At 48.7% G+C, this 20,282-nt stretch overlaps 8 protein-coding genes across 8 annotated transcripts; 4 read left to right on the top strand and 4 right to left on the bottom strand.

Annotated features, from left to right (window-relative positions):
• Window positions 1-378: 378 nt before the first annotated feature.
• Window positions 379-4,684, top strand: BJ212DRAFT_1308088 (uncharacterized protein). Its single transcript, XM_041333882.1, has 6 exons — window positions 379-616; window positions 684-1,508; window positions 1,560-2,234; window positions 2,290-3,577; window positions 3,628-4,204; window positions 4,255-4,684. The coding sequence occupies exons 1-6, from the start codon at window positions 507-509 to the stop codon at window positions 4,332-4,334; spliced, it is 3,555 nt and encodes a 1,184-aa protein (XP_041199609.1). The 5' UTR covers window positions 379-506; the 3' UTR covers window positions 4,335-4,684.
• Window positions 4,685-5,562, bottom strand: BJ212DRAFT_1308086 (nucleoside diphosphate kinase). Its single transcript, XM_041333881.1, has 5 exons — window positions 5,456-5,562; window positions 5,285-5,399; window positions 5,074-5,226; window positions 4,931-5,021; window positions 4,685-4,881 (listed from the first exon to the last, which is right to left on the bottom strand). The coding sequence occupies exons 1-5, from the start codon at window positions 5,495-5,497 to the stop codon at window positions 4,818-4,820; spliced, it is 465 nt and encodes a 154-aa protein (XP_041199608.1). The 5' UTR covers window positions 5,498-5,562; the 3' UTR covers window positions 4,685-4,817.
• Window positions 5,563-5,682: 120 nt separating this feature from the next.
• Window positions 5,683-6,431, top strand: BJ212DRAFT_1308082 (cytochrome b-c1 complex subunit 7). Its single transcript, XM_041333880.1, has 4 exons — window positions 5,683-5,851; window positions 5,910-5,938; window positions 5,992-6,111; window positions 6,208-6,431. The coding sequence occupies exons 1-4, from the start codon at window positions 5,716-5,718 to the stop codon at window positions 6,256-6,258; spliced, it is 336 nt and encodes a 111-aa protein (XP_041199607.1). The 5' UTR covers window positions 5,683-5,715; the 3' UTR covers window positions 6,259-6,431.
• BJ212DRAFT_3650 (Transketolase, thiamine diphosphate binding domain-containing protein) lies at window positions 6,342-9,547 on the bottom strand. Its single transcript, XM_041343018.1, has 16 exons — window positions 9,283-9,547; window positions 9,177-9,222; window positions 9,053-9,118; window positions 8,996-9,001; window positions 8,824-8,945; window positions 8,641-8,769; window positions 8,496-8,584; window positions 8,428-8,443; window positions 8,270-8,372; window positions 8,090-8,220; window positions 7,507-8,033; window positions 7,388-7,457; window positions 6,876-7,333; window positions 6,792-6,821; window positions 6,664-6,739; window positions 6,342-6,615 (listed from the first exon to the last, which is right to left on the bottom strand). Exons 1-16 carry the CDS (start codon window positions 9,380-9,382, stop codon window positions 6,530-6,532), a joined length of 2,055 nt encoding a protein of 684 aa, XP_041199606.1. The 5' UTR covers window positions 9,383-9,547; the 3' UTR covers window positions 6,342-6,529.
• A 165-nt stretch (window positions 9,548-9,712) lies between these two features.
• On the top strand, window positions 9,713-10,058 carry BJ212DRAFT_1443020 (uncharacterized protein; the record flags this gene model as incomplete). Its single annotated transcript, XM_041337765.1, has 3 exons — window positions 9,713-9,743; window positions 9,798-9,910; window positions 9,966-10,058. The coding sequence occupies 3 exons, from the start codon at window positions 9,713-9,715 to the stop codon at window positions 10,056-10,058; spliced, it is 237 nt and encodes a 78-aa protein (XP_041199605.1).
• A 176-nt stretch (window positions 10,059-10,234) lies between these two features.
• BJ212DRAFT_3867 (OPT oligopeptide transporter protein-domain-containing protein) lies at window positions 10,235-13,840 on the bottom strand. The gene is made up of 21 exons (XM_041343069.1): window positions 13,577-13,840; window positions 13,442-13,523; window positions 13,297-13,391; window positions 13,039-13,242; window positions 12,833-12,986; window positions 12,760-12,782; window positions 12,461-12,701; window positions 12,247-12,406; window positions 12,044-12,193; window positions 11,839-11,990; window positions 11,701-11,786; window positions 11,543-11,645; window positions 11,421-11,489; window positions 11,310-11,369; window positions 11,140-11,252; window positions 11,018-11,088; window positions 10,891-10,964; window positions 10,751-10,837; window positions 10,510-10,696; window positions 10,312-10,456; window positions 10,235-10,255 (listed from the first exon to the last, which is right to left on the bottom strand). Exons 1-20 carry the CDS (start codon window positions 13,730-13,732, stop codon window positions 10,381-10,383), a joined length of 2,343 nt encoding a protein of 780 aa, XP_041199604.1. The 5' UTR covers window positions 13,733-13,840; the 3' UTR covers window positions 10,235-10,255; window positions 10,312-10,380.
• Window positions 13,841-15,211: 1,371 nt separating this feature from the next.
• Window positions 15,212-17,722, bottom strand: BJ212DRAFT_1308067 (pyridoxal phosphate-dependent transferase). The gene is made up of 9 exons (XM_041333879.1): window positions 17,471-17,722; window positions 17,383-17,418; window positions 17,138-17,328; window positions 16,984-17,087; window positions 16,481-16,930; window positions 15,976-16,427; window positions 15,732-15,929; window positions 15,651-15,677; window positions 15,212-15,600 (listed from the first exon to the last, which is right to left on the bottom strand). Exons 1-9 carry the CDS (start codon window positions 17,480-17,482, stop codon window positions 15,448-15,450), a joined length of 1,623 nt encoding a protein of 540 aa, XP_041199603.1. The 5' UTR covers window positions 17,483-17,722; the 3' UTR covers window positions 15,212-15,447.
• A 208-nt stretch (window positions 17,723-17,930) lies between these two features.
• BJ212DRAFT_1256886 (DNA polymerase alpha/epsilon subunit B-domain-containing protein) lies at window positions 17,931-19,632 on the top strand (the record flags this gene model as incomplete). The annotated part of the gene is made up of 5 exons (XM_041329818.1): window positions 17,931-18,066; window positions 18,121-18,242; window positions 18,295-18,554; window positions 18,610-18,835; window positions 18,886-19,632. The coding sequence occupies 5 exons, from the start codon at window positions 17,931-17,933 to the stop codon at window positions 19,630-19,632; spliced, it is 1,491 nt and encodes a 496-aa protein (XP_041199602.1).
• Window positions 19,633-20,282: the final 650 nt, after the last annotated feature.

The raw sequence follows: 20,282 nt of genomic DNA, 5'->3' as shown, positions 1-20,282 counted from the left end.
AGCCGGTCATCGGTTTGGATGGTAGCTAGCAGCTGTGCGAGTACAGTCACTGCGACTGCTGTTTCATCGTGTTCGGCAGCAGACTTGCAACGTTGGGGTGGTGTATCCGCGACTGTGTGCTTGCGTGTCGCGAGCAAGGCCATACTACGCCCGAAGGACTGGCTGAATCATTCCGATTAAGCTGCGGTGCTACACAACTGCTCATCCCCCACTCCAAAGTCTCAATTAGCAGCCACTTGAGTGATACTACTTAGCTTGCAATTGGTGCTTGAATTTGACAAAATGTTTTTATCAAAAGTAGAAGTTGACAAAGTGAGGCTAAATTTGGATAGATCTTGATCGGCGCAGCCAAACGACTGCGGATTCTCGAAATGCGCAGTGGACAAGGAACGGTATGCCCACAGCGTTTGCTCTTGCGTTCCGTCCACTCATCTCGCAGTCGTACTAGAAGTATATCTTCGTTTTCATAGTAGCAGCACTTTTATCTTTTCGAGCTGCTACAGGTCATGGATTCAAACCATGAGCCAAAGCCTTCAAGGAGGCCAAGGGACCGTGATCCCGCTCAACCAACAGATTTTGCAGAGCGTATGGTTGCCTTCCAGAGAAGAAATGCCGTGTATGTTTTATTTCTTTCCTACGTAACTCATCTTCTAAATTTTATATTGTTTATTCAACTCACCTAGTGCAACTCGTTCCCGTGAACGCCCTGAGCGAACGCCCTCATCTCCATCCGCTTCTCGTTTGCAACCTCCAAATCCTAATCCGCCACCCGTCCCTCCCCGCAGCTCTGCCGCAGCGACATCTCCACGTAAGACTCACCTCGCACCCCATGTTATCGTCTCCCGTCCAGAGGCGGACCCAGATGATTTCTCACGGCGCCTCAAGATATCTACGTCCCCTCGTCCCCACCATCACATCAAGCAGGCCCAGCAGGGAAAATTATTCAATCCCAACACAGATCCCATTCCCATGAGACGGACAACTGAGCCTGAATCAATTTCCGATGTAACAAGCAGTTCATCCCCGCCGCGCAACCCCCCCACTTCCCATCAGAGGGAGCCGCCAGCAACCCGTCAATTGTTCGACCACAGGAAGGATGATCCTGTAAGATTTGCGGTCTCGGTTCTTGCCCGTCCATCATCAACTGGTGGCCGGCCTCCACCTACACCTAAATCATCAGGAGACTATGTTTCCGCGTCCTCGACTTCCTCGTATGCTCATTCGTTGACGTCGAGCTTCACCCTTTCTTCTGGAACGACGGATAACTCATCTGCATCTTCCGCATTATTCGATAGCAAGCCTCGCGAGGATGCAAGCAATAATGCATTCGCCGTTCAGCTTAAAAAACTGTACCGCAACATATCCACCCTAGAAACAAAGATCTTAAATGAAGATTCCGATGATCTCGTAGATGAAGGTCGCGTTGTTCTCAAAGGACGAGGTCGCGAAGTTAGCGACGAAGACCTTCAACAACAAAAATGGACGAAGCTGATCTCAGACCATAAACGGTAAGTGGTTCTCCGGTTTTCATCATGATATCATTGATTGAATGTGTGCAGACTCGCTGAGATGATGCATAATCTGATGGAGATCTCCCTCGCACCGAGCGTTCCGGCTTCCCTCCGGGTAATCCCAAGCAAGTACAATATCATCATTCGCCTATGGACCCACGCATTCCACAAACTCCTAGAGGCCTTGAGGCGTGCCTCGTTTTCTTCACCCCTTGCTCTTGAACATCTTCAAGACTTTATATATTACGCCTATACCTTCTACACCGGCCTTCTCGAAGAGCCGACTCTACGTTCGTTCCGATCCGGCTGGCTCGAGGCTCTTGGCGATCTTGCGCGCTATCGCATGGCCGTGGCTGCGATGGTTACTAATAACCAATTGAAAGGCTCGGCACTAACTACAGACGCTGTGTCTAAAGCGGCCGCGGCATCCGCAGATGACGAACCTGTGACAGCCAAGAGCAAGTCGCAGATGAGCATCAAATCATCTTCTGATCGTCCCGCTGCACGAGTAGACAATTCGCCGAGCCCGAGCATTGGCGTTGTCGCCGCGCGAATGATGGATATCGAGCCAGAGAAGGAGCGCTGGCGAAGTATCGCAAAGGGATGGTACGCTCAAGGCCTTGCGGATACCCCTGGTGCAGGCAAGTTGCACCACCATCTCGGTTTGTTAAGTCGTGAGGTCGACAACGAGGAACTACGTGCCGTGTATCATTTTGTCAAGAGGTTTGTTTTCCCGTCGACTCTCTCTGCATCATTTCTCATCAGTTGTTCTCCGTAGTATGACCACCCTCCACACATTCTCAACCTCTCGGGAGTCCATTCTTCCCATCTGGTCGTCAACTGCGCAATCACGGCGATCGCAACCTGACGCCCGCGCACCTGAACTATTCGTTCTTTTACATGGAATGCTGTTCACTAACATCCAACTTGACGACTTCTCGCCAACCCTCGCTCGCTTCCTTGAGCGCATCGAAATCGAGGGAGCCGAGGAACGCGAGTGGATCATGATGGCTGTCGTGAACATAGGTGCCGTGCTTGAATATGGTCGTCCGAACGGCGTGCTGCGTAAGATTGGTGGCGTAGGTGCTCGTGACACCGGCGCAGGCGGCCCGGCTGTAAAAGTTGCGAAGAAGTATCAAGCTGCGCCCGCATTTCGTGACGAAGACGGCGAAGAGAAACGGATGGACGTGGATGAAGAAGGTGCCCCACAAACATCTCCAGCTTTATCGGATGCAAATATACCTGCGGAGTTGCCGGTGTCATTCAAACTAGCGTTGGAACTTGCATTTTCAATGCTCTCATTCGTTCTCCGCAATCCGACGCGGAAAGCCTCACATTTTGCTCGTTCGACTCTCAATCCTTATCTCTCAGTCATGCTTACCTTCTTGGCTACTGTCACAAAACATGCTGAAACACTTTCCATAATGGAACGTTCGATACCTTGGCATGATCTTGCCCGGTTTTTTGCTACCATTCCCCGCGATATCGTCGCCGCGCAGGGATTGGATATCCCAGCTACTGGCGGTGAGCGGTGGGCGATGCTGACGAGTGGTTGTGCCCCGCCTCTCTCCGAGGATTGGTGCCTTCGAGGGATGGAGTGGATCGGTCGAAAAGTCTTCGAGCGTGGATACTGGAAGAGCGGAGAGGAGAGGCGGGTAGAGGTGGAGATTCTGGATGTGGAAGAAGGCGGTCAGCTCACCGATGGGATCATCGAAGACGAAGACGACGAGTCAGATGGTCACTCCCGTAGGGAGAGCCTGCGTGGAGAGACGAGCAAGAGATGGAGCCGACTTGTGCGCTGTGCGGTTTCCCTGTCAAGTGTTGTCGATGGGTTCACCTGGGTGGAGGGCACACGTGAATGGAGGGTCGAGGGTGCATTGGAAGCGAAAGTAGCGCGATGGCTTGAGGAAGATCGTCATGAGCGCGAGGAAGAGGAGCGCAGGCGACGTGGTCGCCGTTGGACAGACGATTCTATGGACATCGATGCTGAGGATGAAGACGATGATGAATCGTCAGAGCAGAGTGAAGACGACGAAAATGACTCTGCGGAAGTCAAGGATCTCAAGGTGGGTTGCCTCGTTTTTGATTTTCGGATGGTATCTGATGACGTTGACAGGCACGCCGGAGGTACTTGCGGTCACTTCTCGTTTCAGGTCAGCGCGCACCTGCCCATGTACCCAAACAACGGTCTCGCCCAGCCCGTTCCCGGAAAGTTGCGTCAATGCCATCTCTGAACATCGTGGCAGGCTATACTATTCTTGTACTGGATACGAACATCATTCTATCTTCCTTATCGGCTGTCGCATCCATCATCGAGAGTTTCCGATGGACCGTCGTCTTACCAGTTCCGGTTATTATGGAGCTCGACGGCCTATCCTTGAATCCGTCTAAACTTGGCGAAGCTGCTCAAGACGCGATTGCATACATTACTTCACACATCCGCTCGCACTCAGCCTCACTAAAAGTCCAGACTTCAAAAGGCAACTACTTGATGTCACTAAGTGTACGGACCGAGCAGGTTGATCTCACGAATGAAGACTCGTGGGATCGTTGCATGGACGATCTGATTCTCAAAGCCGCGATCTGGCAAGATGAACATTGGGTGGACCGCTCTGCGTTGCTGAAGAACACTCCACCTGTGCGAGATGATGCTACTGCCGTCAAGGTGGTGTTACTATCTCTGGATCGTCTCTGTAAGTCGTTAAATTTTTGATGTCGCCCACAACGGCTCATTTTTACGTAGTGCGTTTGAAAGCACGTTCACGCCAACTTGCAGCAGCTGGTGAGAAAGATCTTGCTGCAATACTAGCGTCTGGAACGTAATGCTTGCTTGCGGCTTCATGACATCGATGTCGTACATTTTCTAACCTTGAATGCGCCTTGCAAGCGCGGTGGTTGGGCTGGAGTTCCTCTTACGTAGTAGGTCGCATATCCCGGATCAAATCCCTAGGGTAGCTGGATCCTGCATACTATGGCACGCCGAGGAGTGTGTAGTAGGTGTTCGTACACACTGGTAGCTGTTGTCTCAAATTTATCCTATCATCATTTCTTGCACACATACCCTCACTCTTATTGCATACAATACCTTGTTCGTTCGCGCTCATTATCTTCATCTATTATCTACTCTGTTTCATTATTGTTTTAGTAGCAATTTACTGTGATGTCCTTTGATGGTTTGCATCTGTGTCGCGTGAATGCTGAATCTGATTCTCTAATGCTGCTGTGGTGGCCATTTTCCACATGCGGTCGGAATGGTATCTAGTTTACAACATTTGGCAATTATTGTTGCTATCCTTTTGTACGCGTCTAGATCTCGTAGACCTTTGCCTCGTTGGAGCGCGAATATTGGACCAGGCCCTCCGGGAACCAGCTGCACAGATAGTCAGACGGAATAAATCGAGGCGTTTTCGTGAGCTTACAGAGCGATCTCTTTTTCGGCGTTCTCAACGGAATCAGAGCCATGGCAGATATTACGTCCAACGGCAAGAGCGTAGTCACCACGGATGGTGCCTATGATAAATTTAGCACCTGAGTGTAACTCGATGACTACGCATGGACTGACCAGGGCCTGACTGAAGGGGGTTGGTCGCGCCCAACATGACACGGCCAGTTTTCACGGCATCCAAGCCTTCCCAGACCATGGCAAAGACGGGGCCAGAGAGCATGTATCCGATCATACCAGGGAAGAAGGGCTTATCGCAGAGGTCCTCATAGTCTGCAGACCGGATGCGATCGATCAACATGTTGGAAATCTGGTCGGATCCGGAACTCACGCTTCTCGAGGTGCTGTTTGGTGGGGGAAACGAGCTTGGCGGCGATGAGCTTGAAGCCGCGCTTCTCGAAGCGGGCGGCGATCTCGCCAATAAGACCACGGTCAACACCATCGGGCTGGAAGATGGCGCGGTCGTTCAGCGAATGATCATCTCGAGACGATGGATGGCTACCTTGACCATGATGTATGTGCGCTCACGGATGTTGGGGGCCATGTCTGTTTTGTCTGAGCGGAAAGATGAGGATATGGTTCTAACTGATCGCAATCAAGATTTGTTGCGAGTTTTATCTGTAAATTATCCAGATCTTATCTTTTCGGGAAAAAATAAGTCTAAATACAGCAGATGTAAATAGTACTAAATAATATCCCGGGTGGTTCCGCTTCTTGAACTGCAGTTTCGTGAAGAAGACAACACACTCAGTAGCCAACGCGATGAACGTGCTCGGCCCATCCCTCGCGCCATACATTCGCTCCTCGCGGACGCTCAAGAAATATGTGACACCCATTGCTCACTGGTATGCCGACCTCATGGGCTACCGCAAGATGGGCCTCAAATATGATGACCTCCGTGCGTGTCTTATGTTTAGTTCGGGGATGTTCAACGTGCTTAGATTGGATTTATGTAGAGGTTGAAGAGAGCTCACAAGTCCAAAGGGTGAGTTGTCCACTCGCTTTTGTGAATATATTTAACACTGACTGGAATTACAGGCACTCGGTCGTCTCACTCCGCGAGAGAGCTATGACCGCTCCTATCGCTTCAAAGTTGCAAGTGACTGTGATCTTCATCACAAACCTTTGCCAAAAGAACAGTGGTCTAAGCCTGAGGATGTATGTTGATGTCTCGCAGTACTATATAATGGATGGACGTTGACCGTTGTTTCAGGACAAGCGATACCTTCAACCTCATATCCTGAACGTCTCAAGGAAGAGGAGGAGAGATTGACCTGGGATACAATGACCGTTCAACGCAAATAGACGTTCGCTTCCATGTAGACTCGCAGTTGCGACTATCCTTATCCACACATATTGGCAATGCCTCCACCTGAGGTTTCATACTGTTCGCTTGAACCATAATACAGGACCATTGAAGGACCAGCTGTTTCCTTCAATTTCGTTTGACTACCCTTGCATCGTAACCTGTCAATCATCAATCTATTTGATTATGGGATCTTTACACTGTGCTTTCTACAAATAATCTAACCTAATTCCGGGACCGGCGATTTTTTTTAATGCTGGATACAATAACCTACAAAGCCTTGATGAGAGGAGACACAACTTGGCCACCCTTCTGCTTGTAGAATGCGATGACCTTCTTGCTAATGACGGCAATGTCTGGATCACAGTCAGTAACGTCCCAGCCTTGTATATACGCTAACTTACTAGGGCCAGTGATGCCAAACTTCTCATACACCTTGAGGTACGGTCCTGAAGCACCCCATGCAGGTAGACCATATTGCTGCCAGATATATGAGCTATTTAGCAAAATCGATGCGATCACGAATTCTCACCTCGTGGCTGTACTTTTGCCAACCAGTGGTCTATTTCGAGATAAGTCAGCCAAGTATGCCACTTCTTCAGCTATTCAAACTTACCGCGAGTGCCTCTAATGACAGAATGGGAGCACCGCTCCTGAGGACACTGAGCCTGTATTGCTCATCCTGCTTGTCGAACACCGACCAGCAAGGTAAGCTGACAAGCCTGACGTTGATGCCCTCTTTCTTGAGCAAGCTTGCTGCCTCAAGGGCGATCGGAACCTCGCTACCGCTGCTGACAATCGTCATGTCCTCGTTAGCAACCTCGTACAGCACGTATCCACCCCGTGCTGCACGCTCAATGGTAGAGCCCTCAAGGTTGGGCAGATTCTGCCGGGAAAGTGACAAGACGGATGGCGTCTGCGTGCTCTTAAGAGCGACAAGATAGGCCGCGGATGTTTCGTTACCATCTGCGGGGCGCCAGAAGTCAAGGTTGGGGATTGCACGCAGATGGACGGCAGTTTCAATCGGCTGGTGAGTGGGACCGTCTTCTCCAAGACCAATGGAATCGTGTGTGGCTTGACAGATTGTGAACACTGTTTCCTGGTTTCTGAAAAATTCTGTTTACTCACCGACCCAGATAACCTGATGTTTGCTGAGCGCGGACAACCTGACGGCACCAGCCGCATATGAAACGAAGTTCTAGGATGGGATCAGCAAGAAACGTTGGCTGAGGAAGCACACTATTCACCAAGAATGTAGCGACAAATGGCACAATACCACCATAAGCATGCAGACCATTGGCGATGGCGCCCATACCGTGCTCACGAACACCATATCGGATATACGTGCCAGCGTAGTTTCCGAGTCCGGTGCTAGGGGGCTGGAAGTCGACAGTTCCCTTGACCTTGGTCAAGTTACTGCCTGTCAGATCGGCAGAGCCACCCATGAGATCCGGGAGTGTGGGCGTAATCGCCGTAAGGACAAGCTCAGACAGTTTGCGAGATGCTTGAGCAGGATCGGCAGGGGTGTACACAGGGAGGTTTTGCTCCCATCCTTCTGGGAGTTTCCCAGAAATCCGGCGAGTGAGCTCTGCGTGCTCCTTGGGGTATGCTTTGGCGTACTCGGCGAGAAGGCTGTTCCACTGGGACTCGAGCTTTGCGCCGCGAAGTGCAGCTGCATGGTAAGTGTCGTAAGTCTCCTTAGGCACGTAGAACTTTTGGTCAGGAGGGAATCCAAATTTGCTCTTCAGGGATTGGATATCATCGGCCTTGAGAGCTGGAGGAAAGATGGTTCACACGCGGACACTTGATATGTCAAGAAATTACACGTACGAGAGCCATGAACACCATGGGTGCCCTGTTGCTTTGACCCGTAACCGATCGTGGTCTTGAGACAGATGATGGTAGGCTTGTTCTTCTCGGCACGGGCAGCGACAATGGCACCGTTGATGGCAGCAAGATCGCTGAGCACAAGTCAGATATCGAAAATATGGATGAAAAACTATCTCGTACTGGTCACCGTCATTGACATGGAGAACTTGCCAGCCGTATGACAAGAAGCGCTGCTCGACACTCTCAGTGAATGCAACAGCGGTGTCTCCGTCAATGGAAATATCTTAATGGGGATAAGTCACGGAACGGAGCCGCAAGCCAATGAGGACCCGACTCACGGTTATCATCATAGATCTGGAACGGACTGATTAATCGGGGTGAAAAGTCGCACGTGAAAGGTACGCACGACGATCAAGTTGCCTAGCTGCAAGTGACCAGCAAGGGAGGCGGCTTCGCTCGCAACACCCTCCATCAAACAACCATCTCCAGTGAAAACTGCAGATGCACAGTTGTAACATATTCCGAATTGTCGGAACTGAGAAAATACTGACCATACGTGTAGTTGTTGATAAGGTCAAACCTAGGACGGTTGTAAACTGCGCCCAAGTGTGCCTGAGCCATAGCAAGACCAACACCGTTGGCGAATCCCTGACCAAGGGGACCGGTAGTGACCTCGATACCTGGCGTAGTGTCAGCGGTCCGTCAATATGGACTGTATCACAAGTAGTACTTACCATCAGTGTGGTGTGCCTCAGGGTGACCAGGGGTCAAAGAATCAAGCTGCCTGAATGCCTTGAGGTCATCCATGGAAAGCTTGTATCCCAAGAGATGCAATAAGATGTACTGCAGTGCGCAGCTAGAGTGGGCATTAGTTAGGGATACACCAGTCAGGGGTAAGGTGCATACGCGTGTCTGCAGTGTTCATCAGTGAGTAGTCGGATATGAATCTGAACACAAACTCACCCATTAGATAGAACAAATCGGTCGCGATTAAACCACTTGGAGTTTTTGGGGTTCGCATTGAAGAATCTGGGGTATATTAAATAATCGTACGAGGTGGACGCATTCGTGATTTAATATCACTTGCCTTGTAAAGAGGACATGGGAAACAGGCGCCATACCCATGGGTGCACCTTAAAGATGATCATCGTCGTTATCGTTGCACATGATGAAGCTGACCTAGTCATGCTCACCTGGATGACCAGAGTTTGCCTTGCCAACGACATCGGCAGCGAGAGTGCGGATGGTAGCAATGGAGGTGTTGTCTGTTGGCTCCGGAGTGAACTGAGACATGATTGATGGATTTGAAAGAGAAAGGATTAGAATTGTTAGGGTTAATATATAGCCCTCAGATATAGCTGTAGACAGATTCTGATTTGAGTTTGCGACCGGCTTACGAAGGGTTACGTTACAACCATGGAACCATTTCGCACGTTGGTTCTCGCGTTAATTCTCTCGGGCAGGACGGTTGTCTACGGAAAACACACGACCGGAACTTGACCGGAGCTCTCTTCTCATCTTGGTCTGTGCGTGTATCGTTAACACTGGTTTTCGACAACTGCCTTGGATCTCACTGTCAGTGGATGCTGAATAGCCCTTGTTTTTTCATGCACCATTTCTCAGATGCACCCGCAGTTGTCCGATAAACGAATAGGTGCGGCGCGCGGTTCTCCTTCTATCCTTTCCTGTTCTAACCCAGCGATCAAAGTTTGCAGAGAATTCATCCAGGCACTGGATGCATGTCATGTTAATAACTGGGCACGACTAACTGGTGGTTGCAATCAAGAAAAGGACAGCCTTAACAAATGCCTTCGAAAAGAGGTTAGTGGCCTACCTTTAGTGCGCCCCTCCGAGTGCTGACATTTCCTTGGCTTAGCGCGTCGAGCGTTCGACTCGTAACCGCACCCAGGCCAAAGAGAAACGTTTGAAAACTGAACAGGCTTGGAAGGAACTTCATCAGGATGATTGAAATCTAGTCGTCCCTACCCACCACACCTCTCACGTAGTCGACATACGCATGATATTTTCTGATGTCATCAAATTGTCTCACAAAGCTTGACCGGATTAGTGTAAGCATCTCCCACCTGCGACGGGAAACCGATGGTTGTAAATCTCATAACAGCCTCATGGTAAGAGTGACGAGATAGCGCAAAAGAACACCTCTAACTACGCGTCGTCGTGAATGTAAGTGCATCTAGTGATGGCCGAAAAACGTCTCTTACCCAGCATTGGATTGGTATGATAGTTGAGAAACCTCAAATACATGAACCTATTGCATTTTAACAAAGCTATCAAATATACTTCGTCAGAGCAAGGAGGCTGATCACTTGTAACCACGTCATGAAAAGGTGGCGGCCATGCAATGATCTGATTTAAATGTCAATTAATCATCTCAAAGAATGACGCAGTCGTGGACTCACCGACACTGATAACGCTCGGATCTGGATTTCCCCACCACGTAGGGAAGCTTACGGCACTTCCTCCTGCCCCTTAAGTGGAGTGAGTACAACGGTGCCGACTTGCGAACAGAGAACTCACCGAACACCGCAAAATTAAGGATGAAGTAAACGATGGACGCACCTCCGTCCAAAGCGGCCGAGGTCAAATCTGCATAGTTATCCCTAGTTGGTTCGTTATCACATCTCCGGCCACATTACGCACAGTTGTATTTATTGTACCATCTTGGCTTCCTGGTCCTGACCCACCATTGCGTATACAACCCGATGATGAACCCTGGCCACCACATCCCTGTATTAATTATCAGCACAAGCTATGTGACATCGTACGATTTGTCAACGTACCATTGACCGAGAATGGAAGCCAACCAAGATACGTGAATATAATTGGCATGTTGAGGTAAGACCAGATCCGTTGTCTATTTCGTCCTAAGTATCAGATTTCTATAAGCAATACTACAGAGGAAATTACCTTGGGAATAGGCGATGCATGCCATAGAACAAGAAAGGAGCGACAAACCCGTATAGAAGTCCGAGAGGGATCTGGAAAAGGGTTGTGGGTCTGCGTTTGGAATAATCTACTCGGGAACTCACCTGAAAGTAAGTTTTACCTGGGCTGTATAGCTCCGCACTCAGAGCACCCCATGTAATTGCTGCTGAGTTGATCTCCTGTGAGTTCCACCCTGACCATATACGCGTTCCGATCGCTATAATCAATCTCGCTTGAGTTCGAGTAGAAACTATATATGTATGATATGACGCACGGTTTATCAAATCGGCTCTGTGCGCGCCTACGATAGACTTATAGAGGACATAATTGAAAACTCGATTAAGGCATTCAGCAAGATAAGCCTAGTAGAACACAAGTTACTTACTGGCCCCAAGGATCGTGCCGCTGACTTGCGCAACAAAAGTAGCTCTTGGTGGTACTTTCGCATATTGTCCTTCGAAGGCAGACGTTAAGTCTTGAGTCAAATCATCAAGCGAAGGACAGCACCTAGCTTCAAATCGGACAGCATGGCGAATGTCTGATAACCAGTGTTGTAACCGTACAACTTTGCATACATGTTCTGAATCGGTTGCTGAGGGTGGACGTATGCCTAAACACAGCCTGTTAATGTTGACCGCCACCATTGATGCAGGAAAACCACCGACAGCAATGACTTGTACAAAACCTCCGGTGGAGAGCTGGAATCCTGTCACAGCGTATATGAAACCAAGGATGACGGCGAGAATGAATGCTATTAAAGGGAACGTGAGGTGAAATCAAACCCCTCAAAGTCAGTAACTCACCGATGACGGTAAAAAGTAGGACAGACCACCACGGCAGGGTGTTAATGCCAACGTACGCCATACCAATCGCTAGGCCCAATGACACGATGAAAAGAGAACCGTACCACAATTGTGGAACCTCTTTATACACTTTCATTCGTCGAAAGTGAATACTAGAATGCGACGTTAAAGAAAGTCCGAAAGTGAGGGAAAGGGCATAGCTCACTCGTCAAAATCCTGCCCTGACTTTAAGAAGTTGAAGCCTCTGAAAGCTTCCCATAGCTCTGTCCAGTGCCACAACAATATGTGGGAAAATGCTGCTCCCATGGAAGCATAGGTCATAAGCAAGGATACTGCGTAGGTTGTTGTCATGAATCTGAAAGGTATTTTCAGTGCAAAAAGATTAGTTATGTCTGTTTGTGTACGCACGGGGGTCCAACTTCAGCATACTTTTCCGGGTCGAGTTGATTGTTGGAGCCAAGGATCGCGGATTGGTTGTACGATGAGCCATTACCACTGAATAAGGCAGTTGACATGAACGGTAACCCCCTCGAATACCCCTGGAACACGTCTGTATAATAGCATCCGGCTGATAGTGAATTGATGAGTGGTGTTAACAAGGGAATGGTATGACATGACACACCCAACAGAGCATAACCCAATCCCAGCCCAATCCAGGAAGAGACTTGAGTCTGCAGAGGCCAATATAGAGGATACGCTTGTGTGATCAAGGTCCAGTCAAAGCCGAATGACAGCAGACCTAGACCTTCGTTGGACCCTCCCGCACCAAAGATATTGCGAATAACAGGCGAGCGACCATTATCGGCCAGGCAAATAACAGAGAACGCCGTTAGAAGGGGAAACATCCAAGTCGGAATGATTTCCTGTGGGTGATAACACGAGATCAGTGAGGATGAGCTCGTGCTATACTGCTTCACCGACCCAACAAAAGATAGCCCAAAAGACTGAGGAGATCTTCAGCGTTCATGAAGAGGTTCGAGTTGAAAATGATTACCAATCCAGAAGTACTTCATCTTCTTGCGGTTGAGTAAACCACTGAAGTGCATGGATTGCAGAAGAGAGATTGATGGGAGCTGGTTCGGAAACAATGCGTAAGTTGGCCATACGAGGAGGGTTCTTAGAAGCCCCGCAAAACCATATCCAATCAACTGAATCATGGGGTCAATTCCAATATTAAAGTCAGCAAGCGGTTGGTAGCACCTGCGATGCGAACGTTTGGAAGATCGCGGCTCCAGGATTCAAAGTCACGCCGTAAAACAGATCAAGTGTTGCTACTATACCAATAGCATTGGCTGTAACTGATGCAGTGGACGCCATAATAGTGATGCAGGTGTGCTCCTTGATGTTAAACGGCCCAGGATTGAGGTGGCGCCAAATCCCTGTCGAAGGCATAGCATAATGCATCTTTGTATCCTCTCGATCAATCGAGACATAGTGAAGCAAACAGCGGAAACTCACTGCATTACCCAGAATATAAGATATAATCAGTTGAAATAAGGCCGAAACTACAGCATTCTGGGGCTTCCAAAAATAAATTTCGGATAGCACAGATCCTGAGACGGATTTAACGTTAATTTGCGTCGATATAGAGAGTAGGCTTCACCAAAAGTCGCTAGCCCAATGCCAAGGACCCAGAAACGGAAGGTCAGTGCGGGGAGCTCAGGATTATCCTGATCTGATATGATCTAAAGCAAATTCAATGAATTGAACCGACAACAACTCCTGTTGTTAGACCTACCAAGTTGGTAATGTCTCCTGCCCCGCGGATGACCTGCTCAGACTCTTGAGAGGGAGCCTCTTCTACGCTCTCTGCGCTGTGGATATCGAAGCCCTTCAGGCCTTTCTCCTGGTGCTCAAGCACATTCGATGGCTCTGTAAGATGAGAATGGGCCATAACTCGCACAGAGGATGTATAGGCAAATCAGCTTCCGATGTTGATTCCTTAAATACATGCCTCTCGAAGGAAACGAGAATATTATATGTGATGCTTAGATTGGTTGGGTTGACTTTTCTTGAGAAACGCAGACTTCCGCTGATAAGCAGGGTCAGACTAATGTCAAGTGACACATGCTCATACTCGGGAACTCAAACACTATGCAGACACAAATGAAGAACCAACACGTGGATTTCTGTGACCTGGCATTGATACTAGGTTAGGTCGCAAAAGCTTGAAAGGGATGCCAGGTACTTAACACCTTTAAAAGTTGACTCGACTCCCACGAAGTAGAATCAAGAAGGAACAACTGTCTTCCTTTCCAAGCTATGGTATATGAAGTGCCAGTGGCACATTCTGTCGAACGCTAAATAACTTCTGGCTGATGCTGAAGACAGCGAATTTCGTAATATTGCAGTCGAGTCCACCGTTACGTTACGTGGACTTACCGTGGTGATCAGCATGCCGGCATATGCACTAGCATCATACAGTGACCCGGTTGACCTACTCGACAATATTTTCTAGTATCTTGCTCTCATCGACATCACAATTATGGTAATCCTCTCACGAATTCCATGCGTTCGTCAGGGCTGGTGCCTTCCGCAGCTAGAAGTTCCGCGCGCCGTTGTATCTTATCACAATCTCTAGTAGTATCCACACATGACGCACAGCAGCCGTTTTTCTTGACATGATAACCGCCACTAGAAAAGTGGGTAGTTAATGCCTCGGCTCCAAGGGTATTTTTTCTGTTGCGAATCTAACATTACCAGTTATGTGTATGATGTCGATTCCAACGTATTCACCTAGCTTCATATTCACTTGCGAGTCCTGTCTACTTGACTGCCTATGCATTGTCCGGTAGCCGATCGATGGGTACGGCCAAACTCGTAGAAAGCTCATGGACCGACGGTGCTGACCTTGATCTGCCATCAGCCCCACTCAATTTCATTCTATTTTCCTCGCGAACGGATGAACGGGCGTATATTAGTATTGTCGTGGGGAACAAGTAAATATAACATGATACTTTTATTGGACTCTCACAACCGTTAGGTATGTTGTTTGACGCTCGTCACCGCGAAGTTTCAGCAATGCGAGCATGGGGATGCTACTTGTCTCCAGTACAATTAAATTGTCAATGCATCATACGTCACGGCGCTTTACGAAGTCTCGGAACAGGTCACTGAAGCTTGAAGTCTTTGCCATTGCACAACTGGCTGCAGCAGAAGACGATACGATGAACTTCTCAGCCTTGGTCTTGTAGCCCTTGCAGCAGACTATAAGCAGAAACCGCGAAGAAAAAATACAGCATCCGTGGAGAATACAATATTATACAACCAACTAAAGTCTAATTTAAGGGATGCTCGGTTCTAAAATGTCGTTGTCGTTTGTGACCTAGTAGCAGACCTTGCTATAGACCTGACTTACATAAACCTGACTTACATAAACAAACTCGTACCTAACCCTTACGGCGCGCAGCGCCAAGACTTGCGGTCTAGTAAACTTTAAAACACGTCCTAAACCCGGTGCTCCTAAACTTCGTGGTTTACATTCCTAACAATCAACAGGCCTAATCTTTAACGTTCCTAAACCTTTTCTAACCCTTTCTACAGAATATACTATGTTGCACGAATACCGTCCAAATGAATGTTTTCACCGCTCTTTCACCTCGGCCAGCTCTAACACGGCTTCGAGTACGTACCGGAGTACGCAGATCCAGAGTCTTCGTCCATCTTACCAGCATTGTCACGGGTCTTACGGCTGTGGTTTCCAAGTAAGTTGAGGGCATTTGTCGGGGACTCTTGCTTAATGAGGTCTTCAGTAACCTCGACCTGAACAATCATCAGCTCTTGCACTAGTCAAAATATCCAACGTGGCTTACCAAATCTTCCAACAGGCGGTCCACCAGCTAGACGATAGCCTCAATAAAGCTCGACAAGAAAATTAAGAGAAGAGTGCTGACCGCCTCAGTCATGTTCTCTTTGACGACAACCCGAAGGATTTGAACCTGTTCCAAGTCAGGGGCGAGTTCGTAGTTAGGGACAATCCACCCTTTAGCTCGCAAAAGAATCTGAACCCATTTCTGTTGGATTTCAGGGTACGACTCTTGGAAACTGTCAGAGAACCGGAATGCAACAACCGGAAGACCTTCTTCATAATTCTGCGAAACGTCAGAAAGTGTTGCTATCGAGCAGTAGAATGCTGACCTCCGGATTTTCTTCGTCGAAGTTGTTGTGGGTATTCTTCTGAAGGATATCTTCGGCTTTTAGTCGGTGTATGTCGCTGAGCACCGTGTACCAGCCAGACTTCTCGAGAGCACGACTCAAAAGCCTCGCATTCTTGAGGTTATCTTTGGCTACGGCGCGGTATCCCTCAAATCCAAGGTGGACAAAGTTGAAGTATTGAGCGATGATGGGTGCGGCAGGACGGGAGAAGTTGAGCGAGAATGAGTATTCAACTGAACCAAGGTAATGCAGCTCAAAGATGAGGTCCTTTGGGAGGTACTGCTTGGAGCGCCATACCACCCAACCAACACCTACGTAAGCCAGACCAAACTTGTGACCTGAGGTGTTGATAGAGACAACCCGCGGAAGCTTGAAGTCCCAATGGAGCTTTGGATGCGCAAAGGGCGCGACGAAGGCCCCCGAAGCTCCATCGACTGAACAGGAAGTCAGTGGATACGAAGGGAACAGGATATAAAAGATAGCTCACCATGGATAGGGACGTTGATTCCCGTCTTCTGCTCGTACTCGTCAAGAAGGTCAGACATCTCCTTTACTGGTTCGTAGTGGCCAGTGTAAGTACTGCCGAGGATGACATAAACACCAATGGTATTTTCATCGACGTATTCCATGGCTTTCTTGGGGTCGAGCCTATACTTGCTCTCAACACTGACTGGTACGAGGCGGCATTCAACCTCGAAGTAACGTGCAAATTTTTCGAGAGCGACCTGGGCATTGGCACCCATGACGATGTTGGGGCCGGGCTCGTGGATAGACTTGCCCTCAGCCTTGCGACGCTCCTGCCAGAGTCGCTTCATGGCGAGACCACCCAGCTGTATAGCTTCCGATGAACCGGTGGTGGCAGTCCCAATTGCCTGATGTGTCGAAGGTGCATGCCAAAGATCAGCAAGGATCGAGACACAGCGGGTATGAATCTCCTCTGCATGTGATCATAAGTGGTAATCATTGGATTGGTTACTATTTGTGACATACGCGTCATAGGGTACTCGTCTTGATCTATCAAGTTTTTGGACACGTTTTCCATCATCAACTTGTTCGCAGCTTCTGGCATCCAGGTTTGTACAAAGGACGCAAGACTTCAGGAAGGTGAGAAGACGGGAAATGATACAAGCCTCACAAGACTGACTTGAGACTGGGAGATCCATCAAGGGACAGTTCATCATGGATGAGCTGGTAAGCGGTCTCCCCATTGACCCCCTTGGAAGGGATATGGAACTTGGGTACAGATGTGATTCCGTACCGCGCTCCATACGGGTGAGATGTGGAATCGGAGTCCCTACCAGTCAGATTATGATGATGATGGTTGGACTTTTTATCCTGCGAATAGTCTATCAGTCTGAATATGATAGAATTTGGTCGCGAACTCCTAACCTTGGACTCGCGGATGAGTTTGTTCGCGTTGACGTGCTATGTAGAGGTAAAGCGAAGCGTTGGATGAGCTTGTACACTGAATACTCACCTTTGAGAGCATGGTAAACGATGGATGTTAAGACAGAGAGGGGGTCAGTGTTTGCGATTATCTTATCTCGTCTTATATAGTCCTCCGGAACATATGATGGGTCGATGACGTCGAACAAGCTACGGTTCTCAAAATAGATGACTCATACGTCAGGTAGTCTGATCACATGCGGCTTGCTGCGGGCCAGACTCGTTGAACGTTCCGCTATTCCGGATGACTTGATTTCAGTGGAGAATGTCAACTAGAGGGGGAATCCAAGAAAAGAATCGCTTACAAATCCAATAAACGCGTCTGACCAGTCGCGACCTAAAGTCTGACCGCGTCTAGCATCCAAGATGACAACTCTCGATTCAATGTAAGTAACATTCTTGAGACCTTTAGAAATCTCATTTATTTGCACAGACCAACTCCATCATGTCCACTTGTCCGACCGACAAGCACCATTCTTCCTCCAACTGAGATGACACCGTCTTTCTTGATAGACCCAAAGAACAAGTCTTACAAGCACCAATATGCCAACATATACTTCACTCGTCTGACATTGCTGAGAAATGCAGTGGAGGAGCGGGCAAAAGCTAGGTGGGGCGGACTACAAAGTACGCGACAACAACCTTCCATCCTTTTTGAGCGCTCACAATAGGTACAATTAGGTGAACCGCTCTATGTAGCACGCGTCCTTGATGTTGTTAAATCTCAACTATGTTGGGTAATTGGTACAGTCTACATGGACATGCCACTCAAGCCGAATGTTCTGGAAGACATTGGCCGGGATGTGAGTAACTTGTACATGGAATCGGCCATTCTCAGAGTTGATACGCGTAAAGCATTCCATCCCGGCTCCACCCCCGCGTGAGAAATTCTACTGCGATGAAGACAGCGTTATGTTGGAGGATGAGTCTGGTCGTATCAAATTAGTCGGTGACCGCGTCGGTGAGGAACGCCTAGTCACAGGCGTCATAGTTGCCGCTCTGGGTATGGAAACGCCCGCAGGAGAATTCGAAGTTGTAGATATGTGCACTGCGGGACTTGCAACATTTGCAGAGGATGAAATTTTTGGCTCAGATACCATGGATGTTGATGCGGAGTGAGTTTATTTCTTTCCAGATATACAACTGAGCCCGAGACGCTTTGTGACCTAGCTCTTCATCCACGCAAGATGAATATGTGGCCGTCATTTCGGGACTATCCATTGGGTCATCCTCACCTGCGGATGCGCAAATCCAAATGCTTGTGGAGTACCTCACCGGAGAAGCAGGTGGTCCTGAGGACCAACAATTGGCATCGCAAATAACACGGCTTATCATTGCCGGAAATTCGCTATCACTTGCGGAATATGGGGAGGAGGGTGAAAACGAGAAGAGACCAGTAAGTTAAGGTCTCTTTTTTGTAATGGAAAATGACCAAGTGTATACCAGAGAAAATTCGGCGCTTCAGCACAAGCACATTTTTCTCCCCATCCGAATCTTGCTCTTTCCGCTCATCTTCATGATTTAACTTCCGCACTTCCTGTCCACATATTGCCTGGAGAGGATGATCCTTCTGGAGTCATTCTTCCACAGCAGCCTTTCCCCCGTGCGATGTTCGGAAAGGCTGCAGCATTCGAGTCATTCCACTGCGAATCAAATCCGGCCTGGCTTCGCGTAAGATGTGATGAAACCGAGTCATCGATACCGAACGAAGGGCGAACTTCGTCTTCTCAATCAAATCATCCGCCTGTCACTCGCAGCCTATTGGTGACCTCTGGACAGCCTGTTCTTGACATGTACAAATATCTTCCAACCCCGCCCTCGAGCCTCGTGTCGATCGCTGCTTCAACCCTAAGATGGCGCCACGTTGCTCCATCTGCTCCAGACACACTGTGGTGTCACCCTTTTCGAGACCGAGACCCTTTTATTTTGTGGGAAACACCGGATGTTTACCTTGTTGGCGGGATGCCCCAATTCGGTACAGAGCTGGTGGGTTCAGAAGATGGATCGGGCAGGGCAGGAAGATGTTGCAGAATTGTTCTAGTGCCTAGCTTCTCGCAGACGGGCGTTCTAGTGCTTGTCAATCTGCGGACTTTGGAAGTGCAACGCGTGGATTTTGGGGTTGAGGGATTAAGTGCGGGTGGCGGAGAGCAGCAGTTTTTAGGAGATGATGGAGATGCCATGGCAGAAGGCTGACAAAATTTTACTGTTTTTTTTTCTTCTTCCGGTCAACAGCAAATCGCGATTTAGGCTGGAGATTGCATGGCTTTCTTGGGATCTTGCGCCACATCTGGTTGAAGCCTATCAATGGCAGCATCTTCTGATTTGCTTCTGATTCTGGAATTTGGGTTGATTCAGCAGGTGTAGTGTTCAGGGTCACGTGGATAATTGTCCATTATCAGCCGTGATTGTGAAAAGGCTGTCAAAGGTCGTCCTTTTCTTCATCCCCATTTGTTGCTGAAAGCCGTCGTCAAGTTTGACAAAACAGAACAAAACCAAAAGGCTTTGTTCCGGGGCCCACTGATCAGCTTTCTTTAGCCTCACTTACCGTTCCTTTCTCAAAGTGCTAGAGATTCTTTCGTCATTAGTCCAACGGCCTCGGGGGAGGAACGCCTAAAATTTCTTATCGGATGGCGCACTTCCCTTTTATGATGTGGACAAATGCTGGACTGCATTTGTTTGTTGTAGTGGGCGCAGGTTGTCAAGGAGTGAATGCCACTCGCTCAACATAATTGGGCAAACCACCGTGACTGATATTATTAGGGTCTTCTCATTGATCGTTTGATTTCCGATGTCAGGATTGTGACTCCAGCCCTCCAAAATATTCTTCCTTTCTGGACTTGTGA

This window comes from Suillus subaureus (genome assembly GCF_016647635.1).
Source record: "Suillus subaureus strain MN1 chromosome Unknown BJ212scaffold_1, whole genome shotgun sequence".
In the NCBI taxonomy this organism is placed as follows: domain Eukaryota; kingdom Fungi; phylum Basidiomycota; class Agaricomycetes; order Boletales; family Suillaceae; genus Suillus; species Suillus subaureus.
This window is presented reverse-complemented; position numbering and strand designations above follow the sequence as displayed.

What these genes read in the sequence shown, in the direction of transcription:
- BJ212DRAFT_3867 (XM_041343069.1), bottom strand. Translation starts at nt 13,732, where the DNA reads ATGGCCCATTCTCATCTTACAGAGCCATCGAATGTGCTTGAGCACCAG. An exon ending in CCTACTTTTTACCGTCATCG is followed by an intron (nt 11,787 to 11,838) that starts GTGAGTTACTGA and finishes TCCCTTTAATAG; the next exon opens with CATTCATTCTCGCCGTCATC. An exon ending in CAGAGCCGATTTGATAAACC is followed by an intron (nt 11,253 to 11,309) that starts GTGCGTCATATC and finishes GATTGATTATAG; the next exon opens with CGATCGGAACGCGTATATGG.
- BJ212DRAFT_1308067 (XM_041333879.1), bottom strand. An exon ending in AATCAACGTCCCTATCCATG is followed by an intron (nt 16,428 to 16,480) that starts GTGAGCTATCTT and finishes CTTCCTGTTCAG; the next exon opens with TCGATGGAGCTTCGGGGGCC. An exon ending in ACCGCCTGTTGGAAGATTTG is followed by an intron (nt 15,601 to 15,650) that starts GTAAGCCACGTT and finishes ATGATTGTTCAG; the next exon opens with GTCGAGGTTACTGAAGACCT.
- BJ212DRAFT_1308086 (XM_041333881.1), bottom strand. Translation starts at nt 5,497, where the DNA reads ATGGCCCCCAACATCCGTGAGCGCACATACATCATGGTCAAG. An exon ending in GCACATACATCATGGTCAAG is followed by an intron (nt 5,400 to 5,455) that starts GTAGCCATCCAT and finishes GCCATCTTCCAG; the next exon opens with CCCGATGGTGTTGACCGTGG. An exon ending in CAAACAGCACCTCGAGAAGC is followed by an intron (nt 5,227 to 5,284) that starts GTGAGTTCCGGA and finishes TCCGGTCTGCAG; the next exon opens with ACTATGAGGACCTCTGCGAT.
- BJ212DRAFT_1308088 (XM_041333882.1), top strand. Translation starts at nt 507, where the DNA reads ATGGATTCAAACCATGAGCCAAAGCCTTCAAGGAGGCCAAGGGACCGT. An exon ending in TTCCAGAGAAGAAATGCCGT is followed by an intron (nt 617 to 683) that starts GTATGTTTTATT and finishes CAACTCACCTAG; the next exon opens with TGCAACTCGTTCCCGTGAAC. An exon ending in CTGATCTCAGACCATAAACG is followed by an intron (nt 1,509 to 1,559) that starts GTAAGTGGTTCT and finishes GAATGTGTGCAG; the next exon opens with ACTCGCTGAGATGATGCATA.
- BJ212DRAFT_1308082 (XM_041333880.1), top strand. Translation starts at nt 5,716, where the DNA reads ATGAACGTGCTCGGCCCATCCCTCGCGCCATACATTCGCTCCTCGCGG. An exon ending in AGAGCTCACAAGTCCAAAGG is followed by an intron (nt 5,939 to 5,991) that starts GTGAGTTGTCCA and finishes CTGGAATTACAG; the next exon opens with GCACTCGGTCGTCTCACTCC. An exon ending in AGTGGTCTAAGCCTGAGGAT is followed by an intron (nt 6,112 to 6,207) that starts GTATGTTGATGT and finishes GAACGTCTCAAG; the next exon opens with GAAGAGGAGGAGAGATTGAC.
- BJ212DRAFT_3650 (XM_041343018.1), bottom strand. Translation starts at nt 9,382, where the DNA reads ATGTCTCAGTTCACTCCGGAGCCAACAGACAACACCTCCATTGCTACC. An exon ending in GGCAAACTCTGGTCATCCAG is followed by an intron (nt 9,223 to 9,282) that starts GTGAGCATGACT and finishes ATCATCTTTAAG; the next exon opens with GTGCACCCATGGGTATGGCG. An exon ending in GGCAAAAGTACAGCCACGAG is followed by an intron (nt 6,740 to 6,791) that starts GTGAGAATTCGT and finishes TATATCTGGCAG; the next exon opens with CAATATGGTCTACCTGCATG.